This window comes from Sesamum indicum, linkage group LG3 (assembly GCF_026168435.1).
Source record: "Sesamum indicum cultivar Baizhima isolate 11 linkage group LG3, ASM2616843v1, whole genome shotgun sequence".
In the NCBI taxonomy this organism is placed as follows: domain Eukaryota; kingdom Viridiplantae; phylum Streptophyta; class Magnoliopsida; order Lamiales; family Pedaliaceae; genus Sesamum; species Sesamum indicum.
In genome coordinates, this window is record NC_142659.1 from 29,161,391 (window position 1) to 29,176,585 (window position 15,195).

Here is a 15,195-nt window from a genome sequence, read left to right on the forward strand (position 1 = left end):
TTTCAAAATTGACCACCAAACAATTTCAATAACCGTTCTTAATATATCACCAATAAAAATAAATATAGTTCCAAAATTCAGACTTAAGTATTACAAAGACCGTTTCAAAATAACCTCAATTAAATTATAAAATCGTTCCAAAATTTATCTAATCCGTTCCAATTGAAAAAAAATATATATAAAAATACAATATTAGGAAGGTCACTATCAATATGTTACAATGTCCGTTCCAATTCAACCATTCCTAAATATTAGTAACGCCGTCTACAACGACGTTTCATGAACAGTTTCAAGATCCGATCTAAAATAATTTCTTCAATTTAAACTGTCTCAAATGATAAAAAAAAAAAAAAAAAAAAAAAAAAATCATCCCTAAATCCCATCTCAAATTCCATATTTTTTTATAGTAAAAAACCAAATTTTTGACTCCATCATTTTTTGGTGGGTCAATCTAAAATTGCACACACCTATTGGAAGGGGTTAATTTTGGTCTTAAATATGGGCGGTTGTTGTTACATGAATTCCATCGGCCGGTTGACATATTGCACATAACACGACTTGTTCACAGGATAAGCCTCCAAAACCTGTTCGTGCATGCATCTGACCTTTATTGCATTCAATTTCATCAGATTTAGACATTACGATGCTTCAACGCGACACATACCCCCACCATCTTTTCTTCTATCTATACTTTCAATTTCAATTACAAAGAAACTACACGTATTTATAAACAATAATGTATAATTTATATTCACATAAATGAAATATTTATAATTCATAACTCTATATATACCAACTGTTTTGAAATATCAACTTTTTAATGCGGCAAACAGGCCGCACTTTGATTGATCATTTTCTATAATAAGATACATTACTACAGGCTCTATTGAAATTTGACATATTATCAATACCTCCTTATTATTTGAAAATTGACGAATATGTTGATAAATATATAATTCCTGGAGGTCTGAAATTATCAATTTTGTTTTTCTTGTATTTTTTTTTGAACGAAATGTATGAAAAATTTTGAAAAAATAAAAAAATAATTATTCACTAGTTCATAAAAATATTTTAAAAATAAGTAAGCCTTTTTTGTCAATTCACTGTAAATAAACTAATAAAAATTTTAAGAATTAAATTAATTATTAGATAATTGTTAAAATTAAAAAAAATATTAATTTTATAAATAATAATAAATATTTATAATTATATCAAATATAATTGGAAAATCTGATTGCCCCAATTTAAGTTGAATCAAATGCTACATAAAATTGTAATACGTAGCATTTAAGTTGTATGGTTGGTTGGATATGATTTTAAAATTTGGTGGGACCAGAGGAAAAAGCCAAACAAAGCAATGGATCCTAAATCCTAAATTCTTCGTCATTTGTCGTTTGTGCTACATTACATGAATTTCCAACCAAATTTTATTCAGAAAACCTTGTCCACATCCTATTTCTGGAACGCATCAATGTTGGGGGATTTGTATCTTTTCTTGCCCATAGTCAAATTTTAATTTGAATCGAATTCCATCAGAGTTAAATTTATTTTATAGTAAATATAATATTTTATTATATAATTAGTATATAGTAAATAAATAATCAATTACATAACAAATATATTATAATTATTATGTGATTGATTTAATTCGATCAAATTTAATTTAAATAAAAAAATCGGATGCATGCCCTTCCCCTTCCACCTGTGTCATTACACTCAAACCGTCGCCTTTCATTTGCCCTACCATATACTAGTCACCTTCAACCAGACAGACCCCACACTCATAATTTTTGGTGGATTACGTTTTTTTCTTTTTTTGGAATTAAACAAGTAATTATAATAATTATTTAAAATATTAAAAATAAAATTAAATCAGACTATTGCTGTATTTCTTGTTGTGATTCGAACTTAAGACTTCGCTCTCAACTGTTGGTAATAATAGACAGTAAATTTAAGTAAAACATACATTACAAGAAAATTGTTCAATAGCAACAAAAAAAAAATTAACACCGAGATAATTAGCAGGTAAAACTTTCATTGCTAATCTATATTATTTAATACAAAAAATTTACTTGTTAAATTAGTAAGTAAATTTTTTATATAAAATAATATATATTTGCACAAAAATTATATGTATTAATTAACTCGATAGTGATTTTAACATCAAAATTTTTATAGCTATTGATCATCATTTTTGTTGTAGTGATATTTGCAAAGTGAAAATGACAACATTCGTATTCAAGTACTCAAGTTAGACTCATGGACCCAACAATATGAGTCTGACCTCGTATTTAATAATATTCTTGTTGCCTTGACCTAAAAAACATTTTGATCATGCCTAGTTTGTGGATTGGGCTGTAACTGGGCTGCTCCTAAATCCTATCAAGAAAATTAAACAGCGCAGCCTGATAGCCAATTTGTAGTAGGCCCACAAATCACAGATACAACGTCATGGGAATCATAAAACAGCCCAGACAAGACTGCAATAAACGGACATGGCAATACCCTATTGACTCCGACGTTATCACTAGCAAGTGATGGTAGAATTTGGGTTGAAAAAAAGAAACAGTAGAATTTTGTTAATCTAATATCATAGAGTTTTGGGTTCGTGCAAATTTTATTTTTGGTCAAAATTCCAAGATATGTATAGGAGTGGCTAGCGATTTGATCAACCATGGAGATTTCCATTGTAAATGAAACTAGTCCTTAGTTATGAAATCTTATATATCTCGTACCGAAAATTATTTTTTAGTCATAGTAATTATTGGAGCATGACAAATTTAGTCATACATCTTTATTAGTTATAAATCTAATTTTGGCACATTTTGATCATGATCCACTTGATAAATTTGGTCTTGAAATTGTCAAATTTGGTTTTACATTATTTTTTTTTCAAAGCATGTTGTCAAAAAAAGACGTGGCAATGGCATATCTTTCCGCAGTAACACATGTTGGCTAGAAAAATTTACTGAGGACCAAATTTGTTAACCTTGTACTAAATGTGTGAGGTCTCGAATCAACTGTGTTAAAATTAAACCAAATATGTGTAAAGGATATAAAATAAAGGAGTACATTTATAAATTACTAAAGATGTAAGACTAAATGTGACATACCCATAATTACATGATTAAAAATTAATTTTTCCAATCTCCTAACATTTTCTCCCTTAGTTGGCTATATTTGGTTCTTGATTTTAGTAAAATATTTTCTTCACTTGAAACAAATAATAATATTCCTTTGTGGTGCAATTTCTCTTCCTTTTCTTCTTCCTCGCAGAATTTCTAGTTGCAAACCTATCACCATTTTTTTTTTTTGGATAAATGTAAGTTTTATTAATAAAACAAGATCGTACAGTACAACAGTGCTCAACTAGGAGGCTCAATATTAGAATCGCGAGGGGAGCATCGGGCTCTATTGGCACCATGAGCAGCATGGTGCGGCCGGGCTGGGGATTTGAGTTTGTGGCATTGTGCGCTCGGGTTGAGACTCGAGTGGGACTTTTGTGCTGGGATTAGAAAATTCTAATCTTGCGATCGATGTATGATAGTTGGTATCGATATGTGACATGATGCGCGCAGGCCAGATTTGAACGTGATGTTACTACCGAGATGGGGAACGAAAAAACCCCAACCTTGTTAGTGCAGTCGAGACGGGAGTTGAGCATCCCATTCTTGTCTGTGATCAGACCGATGCGAGACTAGCATTTAAAATTTTGCTGCCGGACGGAGATTCAAAGATCCTATCCTTGCAATTGCAGTCAAGCGCTCGGGTAGGTTTACTGACGCTTTAACCCCCCTTCATCCCTCCCCCCCCCAACACAAAAGAAAGGGCCTAAAAACAGAAAATTAAATAAGTAACTTTATTGCCAATTAATAAAAGATTGGGTATTAATTAATATTTTGCTTCATTTGTACCTACGAAAAAGCGGCTTAAACAAAGTTCAAATAAATTAATCCTCTGAACATAAAAACTAATCTTGTCCCACATGCTACGAAAATTGCAGCAGGTACAGTAGGCCATGTTTAGACTTTAATTTTCTAGTACTGTAGTTTTCAGGATTGACAGCTAAGTTTACATATATATATATATATATATATATATATATACTAGGAATAATTACATTTACGTTTTTTTAAAAATATGAAATTATATTCTTTTTAATTTTTTTTAAAATTATATTTACACTTCTTTTAAAAATTCACTATTCACATTTGAGGTCAGCATTTTTTGTCAAATCTTAATAAAGGTGTGCAGGTGTAAATTGAAAATTTCAAATGGTGTGTAACTGTAATTTTAAATTTTTTTTAGAGAAAATGTAATTTTGTATTTTTAGACAAAGACTAAGTGTAATTAACCCTATATCTTAATACTTGTACGGATCTTGATCCACCATTATATTATGATAATCAAGTCCTTAATTTTCTAATACAACACGACTAACCCAAACCCTATTAAAAAAGACTTCCACATGCACGCATCGCACCATCTTCTGATTTAACAACTCATCAAACACATTCTTGCATTGCTTTCAAGCTACAGCCATGGCCGACGAAGTCCAGTTCTGCCAAAACTATCTGTTGATAAAGCCTGAACAAGCCAGCTGCTTTGATTTGTTAAGATTATTATGCTCGAAAACTTTAGAGAATAGGGACTTTTTCAGAACTCCGGTGGAAGCCGAGGCGGTTCGTTTTCGCCGGAGATGGATTGTTTTCATCTCTTTGTTGGTCCAGAAAGTGCTGCTTTGGTTGAAGAGACCGTTGGCGGCGGTGGGGGATGCGGTGGAGCTGTTGCTGAATTATCCGGCAGCCAATGGTGGCTACCTCCGCCTGCTCTTCAATCTTCTCACAGGTTTTGAATTTACTCTTTTTTTTTTTTTCTTGGCCCTTTTGTTTTGTTTTTCTTCTCCATTCTGTTTGATTATTTACTTAGATAGTATATGTATTCATGCATGCATGTTATAATACGTAATTTGAAGGAAGAGAGTGGTAGAAGTAGTTGAAAATCATCATTTATTTTTGGGTGAATTTTGTTAGTAGTTCAATTGAATTTTTATATTTTTGGTGCTATAAATTCATCCAATACGAAAATCGTTTGAAATCCTTACTCCCGAATTGTTAAATATCCGTAAAACCTTCTTGATTGGTGCACCTAAATATTTTTTAACATTAGTATATGTCTTCTTGAAATATCCTTAGAGGTGGGGTACACTATGCCGTTAATTAGTCTAAAATATAATTATTATTTTTCTTTATATTCTGGCATCTATTTAAAGTTGACATGATCTTTTTGATCCATATACTCACTCATTATCAAGTTGGTTGATTATTATTCACTTCTTCAGGCAAATCACTTTTTCACTTTGGGTTTTTTCTTACTTGTGAAATACATGTAGGTTTAAAAATATATTGTACTTTAAATTATAATATTTAATAATAAAAAATGGTGGAAATTTTTTTTTTTGTGACTTTTGAGAATTATATTTGAGTTTTGATTGATTAATAAATTTCAAAAAATAGAATTTTTCACATACTTTTATAATTTTTTTTTTTAAATTAGACCTTCATTCTCTTTTTTTTTAAATTTTTATTGCATGTCTATTTTGAAATTTTGCTTCACAGGAATGTAGAAAAAATAAAATAAAAATATTCCACAAGAATTATTAGTTTAAAAGTTGTCTTTCAATAAATGTTGAGAAATTTTTATCTTTTATACTTATTCAAAAACTACAATGTTAAAATAAAAATAACTTAAAAAATGATACCTTTAAAAAAAATTATATTTAATAATACTTAATTTTTAATCTCTTTAATCAAATAATATATTATATTATCACCTGGGAAATCACACATATATATAATACGTCAAGCCAAATACTATGTAACAGATTTGATCGATGGGATTACTTATCATTTTATTTTCGTCCTACACAATTCCATCATACCTGATTTACTCACACGAGCCAAACAAAGCCTAATTGTATAGAAAAAAATTTAGAAGCTCTTCGAATTCATTCAAGAATGTGATTAATTAATGTAATTTCATACACAGGGAGGTTGGTGAGGCCAGATAAATCATCAGCAGGCTTCATATCAGTGGTTGGATACACTGACAAGAGATGGAATTTGGACAGAAGCATTAGGAATCATGAAAAATACAACGCATCCCTGGCTATTATGGCTTCCAAATTATCCTACGAGAATGAATCCTTTGTCCGAAATATCGTCACACATCATTGGCAGGTACGTATATATGCTTCATCATAATTTGTTTATTTTATGATTCATTATCACTAAAACTATTATAATCTTTTTTCCGTGATTTATTATAATTATAGTCAAACATTATAAAAGAATGTGTCTACTACTAATTAACTGTAGTATGTAGCTATGCAACAACTAGCTATTAACTGTTGTTTCTATAGTAGGCTAAACCAGAACATTAGAATCATATCTAAAAATTATGATAAATATTTTAAACATAGCAAAAATTATGATAAATATTAATTAATTAACCATGATCAACAATTGAATTTTCACGTTCCTTTATTTTAATCATAGTAGATATTACTAGTTTACTATAATTTTTAAATAGTAGTAATTTGTAAATACTAATCCAGTTATTTGTGGTGTACGTTAATTAATCCTATAAAAATAGTAGAATTATAGTTTTTCACGATATCTGATTAATAGGTACGTAGGTTGCACTCTTAATTAACTTCCCCTTTTATCATCTGGTACAGATGGAGTTCGTGGAGTTCTACGACTTTTGGAATGGTAAGAAATCGATATTTTAAGATAAATGTTGATGATAATGTCATTCCAACTGCCTCATCATGAGAGCAAATGCAGCTGCCTTTTTCTCGCAAAACTCAGTCGAATTAAGAAAAAATTATTGATAATTGTTATATTAGACTTATGTTAATTGAAGAGTTAGTTAATTATTTATGTAATTAATTGCTAATTGTGTTATTGCGTATCATTGTGTGCTACTACTGACATTATTGGAGGGCAGACCTCTCTGGTAGTATTGACACGGTTGCCCCATTTTGAAGAGGTGTAGCTTGTAAGTTTCGCATAAAAAGTCATACCGGCATGTGTCCGTTTGTTTCATTTCAGATGTTTCAATTGATGTTCTAACCATTGATTTGAATTTTTAATGATCCCATCTTCCAGTGGTAAAATTTGAGGTTTTGTAATTAATAGATCATGAATTTGAATTTTACTAATATAAATATTTAATTTATTTTTAATAACAGAATAGTATGTTGTTTTTTTTATTGGAACATATATGAATAATTTCATCTATTATGTATTATTCATTGTAATATCATATTAAAAGAGAATGATTATGTTAATAGAATTTGATTAAATGTATATTTATTTTAAAATTCTATTAATTATACTCTATTAGTTTTCAGATTATTTTAATATAATGTATCTTTAAAAAAACGAAAAACAACCCTTTGCAGATTTCCAGGAACTAAACACGACTTATGCGATGATGTTCCGAGACAAAAACGTGAATCCCAACCTAATCGTCGTAGCCTTCCGAGGCACGGAGCCTTTCGATGCCGACGCATGGCGAACGGACGTCGACATATCGTGGTACGAGTTTCCGGGCGTCGGAAAGATCCACGGCGGGTTCATGAAAGCCCTAGGTTTACAAAAATCCACAGGTTGGCCGAAAGAAATCCCTCCGGGCCCGGCCGGAAAATCGTTTGCCTACTACACCATCAGGGAGCGGCTGAAAACCCTAATCCATGAGAATGGAGACGCAAAATTCATACTGACAGGGCACAGCCTGGGAGGGGCACTAGCAATTCTGTGCGCTAGTGTTCTTGCAATACACCAAGAGGAACTGCTGCTACAGAGATTGGAGGGAGTGTACACTTTCGGACAGCCAAGAGTGGGGAATGAGCAATTCGGGGAGTATATGAAGGGCAAAATGACGTCGTATGATGTGAAGTATTTTAGGTTTGTGTATTCCAACGACGTGGTGCCTAGGTTGCCATATGATGATAAGACCTTCATGTTCAAGCATTTCGGCCCGTGTCTGTACTTCAACAGCTGCTACAAAGGCCAGGTGAGTTCTGAATCCTGATACTCCATATTTAATATTTTTCTTTTTACATTAATTGTCTAACTTAATTTTCATATATATAAATATTCGTGTAGCTAATTTGTTGCATCAGCAATTTAAATTGCAAAAATAATTTTCAAAAGGAGATATAAATTTTTTTAAAAGTAAATAAAATTATAATTCATAAACCGCATCGTCGCTCGGGGCAGTTCATCACAAAAAGTGGATGAAAATATAACGAAAACTAACAAATTAAGCTAATTGTTAGATGACTGCTAAAATCAATGATATTGGTAATTTTCTAAACCACAAGAAAATATTTGTAATTATAATAAGTTTCAAGAAAGCTTGTTGTTATTTATCTTAAATTTTTTTATAAACATCGAGAGTATCAATATAATTATCCCTTGATTTTAACATCTGAATATCGTTCTCTACGACAAAAGATATTAAACATTTGAATGGGTAGTGCAGGTTTTAGAGGAGGAACCGAACAAGAACTACTTCTCGGTGCTTTACGTTGTACCCAAGATCTTAAACGCAGTTTATGAGTTGATTAGAAGTTTCATCTTGCCCTGGAGAAAGGGCGAGGAGTACAAAGAAGGATGGGTAATGAAATTATTTAGGGTAGCAGCTTTGGTAGTCCCAGGTTTAATCAATCATTTACCAGTTGATTATGTTAATCTCACTAGGTTAGGGAAATTACCCTCATCCATTCATCTTCAGGGACAGGGACCAAATCAAAATCTCAAACATGACTAGACTGCACACACAAATTGCTCCCTTCAAGTTTAAATTATATATTTTGTGTTGCTTGCTCTGTATATTAAATAAAGGTACTTTTACACTTTATATTAATTCTTTTGTTTTTCTATTTCGTTTCCCTTTTTCACAACCATAATTCAAAGTTGAAGTATAGTTAAGAACGCAGCTTGAAAGTTGGTAAAAAGGGATAATTTTGAACTAAACTTTTATATATCCATTCGGTTACGTCACACATGATATTACATTTGTCGTGCGATGAGTACTAAAATTTCTTAAGACAGTAAAGAAAATGGGCATTGTGATCACCCCAATTTTATTTTTTTTTTTTAAAAAAAATACACCTCAGTGCTTATATTTAATTATATATATATAGGGTGAATAGCAATTTACCCTCCTATGAAAAAATATTGCAATTTATCCCCCTATACTTTTTAAAATAAAGCAATTTATCTCCTTATACAAGGAGGTAAATTGCTTCATTTTAAAAATCATAGGGGAGTAAATTATTGCATTTTAAAATATATAGGGAGGTAACTCGCTATTTATTTTTTTATAAGGGAGTAATTTGCTAATTTACGATATCACAAGGGGGTTGCTTGTATTTTTTCCTATATATATATATATATATATCTTATAGTTAAACAAATTGAATTTTAAAAATTTGGTCCCCGTTGAATTGTTAAATTATCTTTTGTGAGAAACAAAATATCTACCTCGTACCCCAAAACAAAAGCATAATGTTTGGATTCGTTTTCTGAGTGTTTTGTTGTATTTTGCAAAGATAGAGAGAGAAAAATAAAGATAAATAAGTGTGTGTTAGAGATAGTATGTATGTTTGGATTTGTTTTTGGAAATAATTTAAAATAAGTATTGTATGTTTAATGTTGTGTTTTTAGAGACAAAAATTACTATTCATTGTCAAATCATGTCTTTTTTATATATATTTATGTATATATATGTATGTATTTATGCTAAAACAGTTTAAAACACCTAAATAAGGTATTTCTGAATGATGGCAAACATTAAGTATATTTTAACTCGTCCCAGAGATAACTTGAAAATGAAAACAAACATAGTGAAGATTTCTAGAGCTGTCCGTAGCCCTCTTGCTTCGTTATGAATAATTCTTACAGATGAAATACTACAAAAGGCACAATGTATACACACACACACAACAATATAAGAGGTGATAAATAGGTAATAGTTTGGACATGTACTAATGAGCTGAGCAAGAAATTGAAATTACATACAAGGGTAAACAACACAACACAGCCCAAAGGCCTGGAGTGCAGGTAGATTAACTGGTCTGTTAACCTATGAATAAATGGATCTCTTCTTCACATCTGGCTGGATACATCTCAATTTGATATACATACTAATTACAACAAATACAAACATCACTATTCCAAAGCATTGCTGCTTTTATAGCCTACCTGAATTCCAGACACCACTGTAGGTTTTCCCAAATACTCCGGGCTGCAAGACTCAATCAACTTCATTCAGAGTCGGAATGTCATTACGCACACACTTCCACTGTGCCTAAACCAATAAGAAAACCAAACATTAAGGTTAAAGTTCACAGAAGACATAAATATTGTTACAGATTACCATGACTCAATTTCTTTCATGGTTTGCATTACCTGACATCATGAAGCCCGTTTCTGACCAAGATAACATTAGGATGCACTAGAAAGCATGACATGTAAAGCATCCACTCAGTGAACCAATCGGGTGAGTCCTACGAAAGGATAATGCTTTGTCGGATGGCCTTGAAATTTGATTTGCAGCCTGGTTGTTCAGCACAGAGCTCCTCATTTCTTGGGCCTTCTTTTGTGCAGATCTCAGTTTATTCATTATTTTGTCCATGGATGATGATCTCTTCTTTTCCAGTTTCATCTGAACCACACAAATCAATCAACTTCGCAAATTTTTACCTTCTTTGGTTAACGTATAATCACATTGATGAAAGCCACACTAACAACCTGAATTTCATGATGCGGAAAGAATATCGATGAGATTGAGTAAAACTAATGCATAATTCTTGGGCAAAAACAGATTGGTGGTTTTGGATTTTTTCTTTATTGCTTAAGAAACAGAAAGTTTTCAGTTCTAAGATATAAAGGTAAATGCTGCTGATGTTTGGTAGGCTTCAGACAAAACTGGAAAGTTTTTTGAAGTTTGATGGCAGCTGAAAAATACCTCTAGTTTTCTTATTGCAGCCTCAGCTTTTGCTTTCTGTAGGTTCTCCCAAGCAGTAATCTTGGCTTCCTCCCTCTGTATCCTGAAATGGGGTAGTAAGACCCATAAATGGCTGTAACATGCGTTTCGTCTTCTTTGGTTTCATCAGTGAACGATTCCTTTATCAGGAGTCGATGAAACTCAAAATTTTGTCTACTAAAGCGAAGAAACAATAAAAAGTTCGAAACAATGAAAAGGAACAAGACAAACAAAGAAAGGCATAGATTTAAATGATAATATATTCCATAAAAAACACAGGAGACACAAACATGGATGCGCTCTATAATTACCTAAATACTCCAGAAAAATTGTTTCATCCAAAAATTTTACTTCATCATTCTTGCTAAGTTAACTTTTTGAAACATGACCTATTGCATGTCGTGCGTTAATTATAACAGTGGATCATAAGAAAAACAACCAGTAAAACTAGAAAGACACAAGATGATACACACAGACAGGAAATGACTTATATTATGACTTTAAATTAGGTATTAAGATTGCAAGATTCAGAATCTTCGCAGACCATTTAGGTTTTTTAATTTCTGCTAATTTGTACCAGGTTCTTTGCTGGGATCATTTGCACTGGTTCCTCAAAAGCATATTTCAACAAGCCAAATGAGAGTGATCAACTAAATAAAATTACTTTGAAATACTCTTAGACGTTTCCGCCGAAACTTCCCAACTAGCAGACCGAATGTTCACAGCTTTCCTTTTCCAGTCATCAGCATTTCGACTGCCCCTTCCAGGAGTTTTACCCCTATTCTTCTTGGACCACCTTGTCATCGTGACTCGTTCATCAACCGGAACATCCCTGATATCTGGTCTTGAGGTATTTGTACTATGCAATTCTGCAACGGGTAGGATAGACGGAGTTGCTAGAGAGAATGATGAGAGTCTCCTAGGTGAGGACTGGATGCTACTTTCAGGACTCATCTGAGTGGCCATGTCTCTCCTCGAAACGACCCGAGAAATGTTGTTCGCAGCATCTTCTGTACCATCATATTTCTCGTCTATATATTTTAATACAAAATACCAACAATCAGAGAATCACATAAATTATCTATTTTGACATCTAGAATAGGCATTGTGTGAATACATAAAAGGGAATCAAGATTAATATGAATGTGCTCTAAAAAAATGCAAAAGAGTACCAATAAATCTAGGTCCTAGCATAGACAGGAGTAATAGGGACAAGAAACCAGCAATTATTAAGTGATATGCTATTGTCAATCTCATTTGAATTATAAGCATAAATCTTAGACTCATCAATGACGCGTTGTGTTATTTTAGACCACATTTGACTCGATGCATCAAAACAGTTCTCTCAATGCATCAAAACATTTCTTCAGAAATACAAATAGAAAACAACACAAGGTGGGATTAGAGCCAAAAGAAATAATATAATATAATATCATATTGACATAAGCAAAACCTTTTCGAAGGAAAGGCCAAAGAAGAAACAATGTCTTACCCTGGTGGCCCGGCAATAATGATTGGCTTAGCATTTCAGAGCATCCATGAACGCTAATTGACCTAGCCATGCAAGGCTCAGTGCCCACACGGAAGTTTCCACTGCCTTCACAGCCTCCATATCGAATTGACATTCCATCCGCAGCCATTACTCCGGCGGAAAATGGTGAATTTGCCATTACTTTTCCTGTATTCCCCCCATCAAACATGGGTGCGGCGGGAGAAAACAATTGATAGTAAGCAACCCCTGGAGCCCCAAGGGGCCCACTCTTTGATTTGGGCCGCCTCTGTGGCTGCTGAAATGAAGTTCTCACAGCACCATCTCCTGACACAGGACTAAAAATCCACCTCTCTGCATCTTCCCATTTCGAAGGCAAAGTCCTACCATTATTGTAAGGCAACAATGCAGTATTTAAATTCCTCCGGTTTGCACTCGTCTGCAGCGGAACACGTTCTGAACTCCAACCTTTTTGAATCCCAACACTCGGGTGTCGATAGTTAGGTGTTCCAGGGCTTGGAAATGTACCAGTTCTGCGAGTTGAAGTAGAAGTTTTTTTCATGGCTCCAAGTCTCGGTGAGGAGGAGTTTACAACGTTAGTCACAGAATTGTTAAGATCAAGAGAAGCAGGTCTTCGACGGTCTGTTTTTTTCAACAGAATTTCAGATCTCAACCTTCGGTCTTGACATTCTAATCAAATAAACCCAACCAGGAAATAGAAAGTGAATTTATGAACAGCAGAAACATTGCATCTTGAATTGGGACATCAAACACAATGCACCAAGTAAAATACCTTTAAGAGCTTGAGAGAATGAATTTCTTGCAGAATCTATGGCTATATTTTCATCCTCTGTCGTCTCAGCCTCACTGCTATCTAATTTGTGAGCTAAGTACACAAGTCACAGTGGAGGACAAACAGTCAGTAGTTTGATCGAAAAAATTTTAAATTTTGATCTTTCCAGTTCAGCAATGGAGGAGGGTCAATTAGGGGAAGCCAGCCAGCTAACAGCAGAGTTCAAACTCAAGAAAAGTGTAAAAGCCGTACCTTTAGCCTTTTCTTTCCTGCTGAGGCTAATGCTATTCTTTTGTACTAGAGTGGTTTTGTTTGGATCTGGATCTGGACCACTCATTACCTCAGACAATTCATGCCCAGCCAAATGCTGTTTCAAATCAAAATTTCAACTTTCAACCTCCCTTCGAACTAGACATAGTTATTGCGAATTGAAAAGAACTACGTTTTACTACAGTAGCAGAATCCATCAAATGTTAATAATCAAAACCCATCTGTGAAATCTAGTTCGTAGATTTTTCCCGCATTTCCCCACCTGAAAGAGCCCAAATAAAAAGGACAATGACTGCAAATTGCCAGAAAGATTTCCCTTTCAGGGTCGACACCAAATTCATTCATCTTATGTTTTCCAGCAAGCAAAAGCAGATTGACATGCATTTAACTTGTTAAATGAAAAGAACAGACGGAAGATCTGAAGACACAAGAAAGGTACCAACTTGAGGCAGATTTCACAAGTACAACATGTATATTAATCCATGTATACGAATAATTTCTCAAAATGCATGTCAAGACAAAGTGAAACGGAAATTAAAAAAGAAAAATGCGGTGAAAATGGGAGGAAATCTAGCATTACTTGAGAAACAACAGAGGCAACAGAGTCTTGATCAGGTACATCAGAGGCGAAAGAGCAGCGTTCCACACTAGCAGAAGCGGAAGAGAAGAGACTGAAGTTGGATTCAGCAGTGAAAATGACAGAATCCGGGCTTATATCTCTGGCCCGGAAGCCCGATCTCAAATCTTGAAAACCCGGCTCTGGCATTCTTGGATGGGAAAGAGAGAGAGAGAGAGAGAGAAGGGGGGGTAGGCTACTACTGGCTACATGAAAAATCTGAATACAACCTCTGTTGGCATTACTTCGTAGTACTATAAAAATGGTGGGTGTGTGTTGAAATTTTTAGCCTATGGATTTACGTAAAAAACGGTGCTTTTTGGACTTTGAGGGGATCAAGGGATGGTGTCTTAATCATGATGTTCTGTTAACATAAGTTTTTAAGTGGGATTCTCTACTTTCTATGTTGGGGGAAAATGGGGTTCTCGCTTTCTTGTCTTGACTGAAAATTTTGACTGGATTCTTGAGGGTAATTTGGCTTTGATTGCGGTAACACATGAACAAGTAAAAAGTAAAATCATTCACTGTGAAAAATATAAAATAAAAGGTGAAGTAAAAGTGAAATTCGGGAATGGGGTTTGTGGACTTGGGAATATTTTAGTTGACATTTAATTAGCTGAATTTAATTAATCCTATGAGTAAGTATGTTGTACCAACGTTCTCTATTGATTATTGTTATAAAAATAAATTTGTGACTTACCAAATACGCCTATTCAGATACGTCTTTTATATATATCTAACAAAAAAATATTTTTTATAGAATGTCAAAATATCCAAACATCACAATGATTTCTGCACTCTTCAATCGATTCGGATTAGATCGAATTCGATGATCTGAAATTACAATCGTCAATCACTCAATACTTTGAAGTTGGGATCACGATATATGAACCCGTATACATTTGGTCCTATAAATATTGTAGAACCATTTTGGGCACAAAATTTATCATTTTTTGAGATATTATT

General features: G+C 33.2%; 2 protein-coding genes across 2 annotated transcripts; one reads left to right on the forward strand and one right to left on the reverse strand.

Annotated features, from left to right (window-relative positions):
• Nucleotides 1-4,408: 4,408 nt before the first annotated feature.
• Nucleotides 4,409-8,953, forward strand: LOC105159159 (triacylglycerol lipase OBL1). The gene is made up of 5 exons (XM_011076117.3): nucleotides 4,409-4,848; nucleotides 6,049-6,239; nucleotides 6,740-6,773; nucleotides 7,469-8,082; nucleotides 8,554-8,953. The coding sequence occupies exons 1-5, from the start codon at nucleotides 4,542-4,544 to the stop codon at nucleotides 8,839-8,841; spliced, it is 1,434 nt and encodes a 477-aa protein (XP_011074419.1). The 5' UTR covers nucleotides 4,409-4,541; the 3' UTR covers nucleotides 8,842-8,953.
• Nucleotides 8,954-10,004: 1,051 nt separating this feature from the next.
• On the reverse strand, nucleotides 10,005-14,553 carry LOC105159160 (Remorin family protein). Its single transcript, XM_088879201.1, has 8 exons — nucleotides 14,194-14,553; nucleotides 13,596-13,710; nucleotides 13,344-13,436; nucleotides 12,554-13,240; nucleotides 11,726-12,092; nucleotides 11,044-11,125; nucleotides 10,485-10,740; nucleotides 10,005-10,383 (listed from the first exon to the last, which is right to left on the reverse strand). Exons 1-7 carry the CDS (start codon nucleotides 14,377-14,379, stop codon nucleotides 10,531-10,533), a joined length of 1,740 nt encoding a protein of 579 aa, XP_088735327.1. The 5' UTR covers nucleotides 14,380-14,553; the 3' UTR covers nucleotides 10,005-10,383; nucleotides 10,485-10,530.
• Nucleotides 14,554-15,195: the final 642 nt, after the last annotated feature.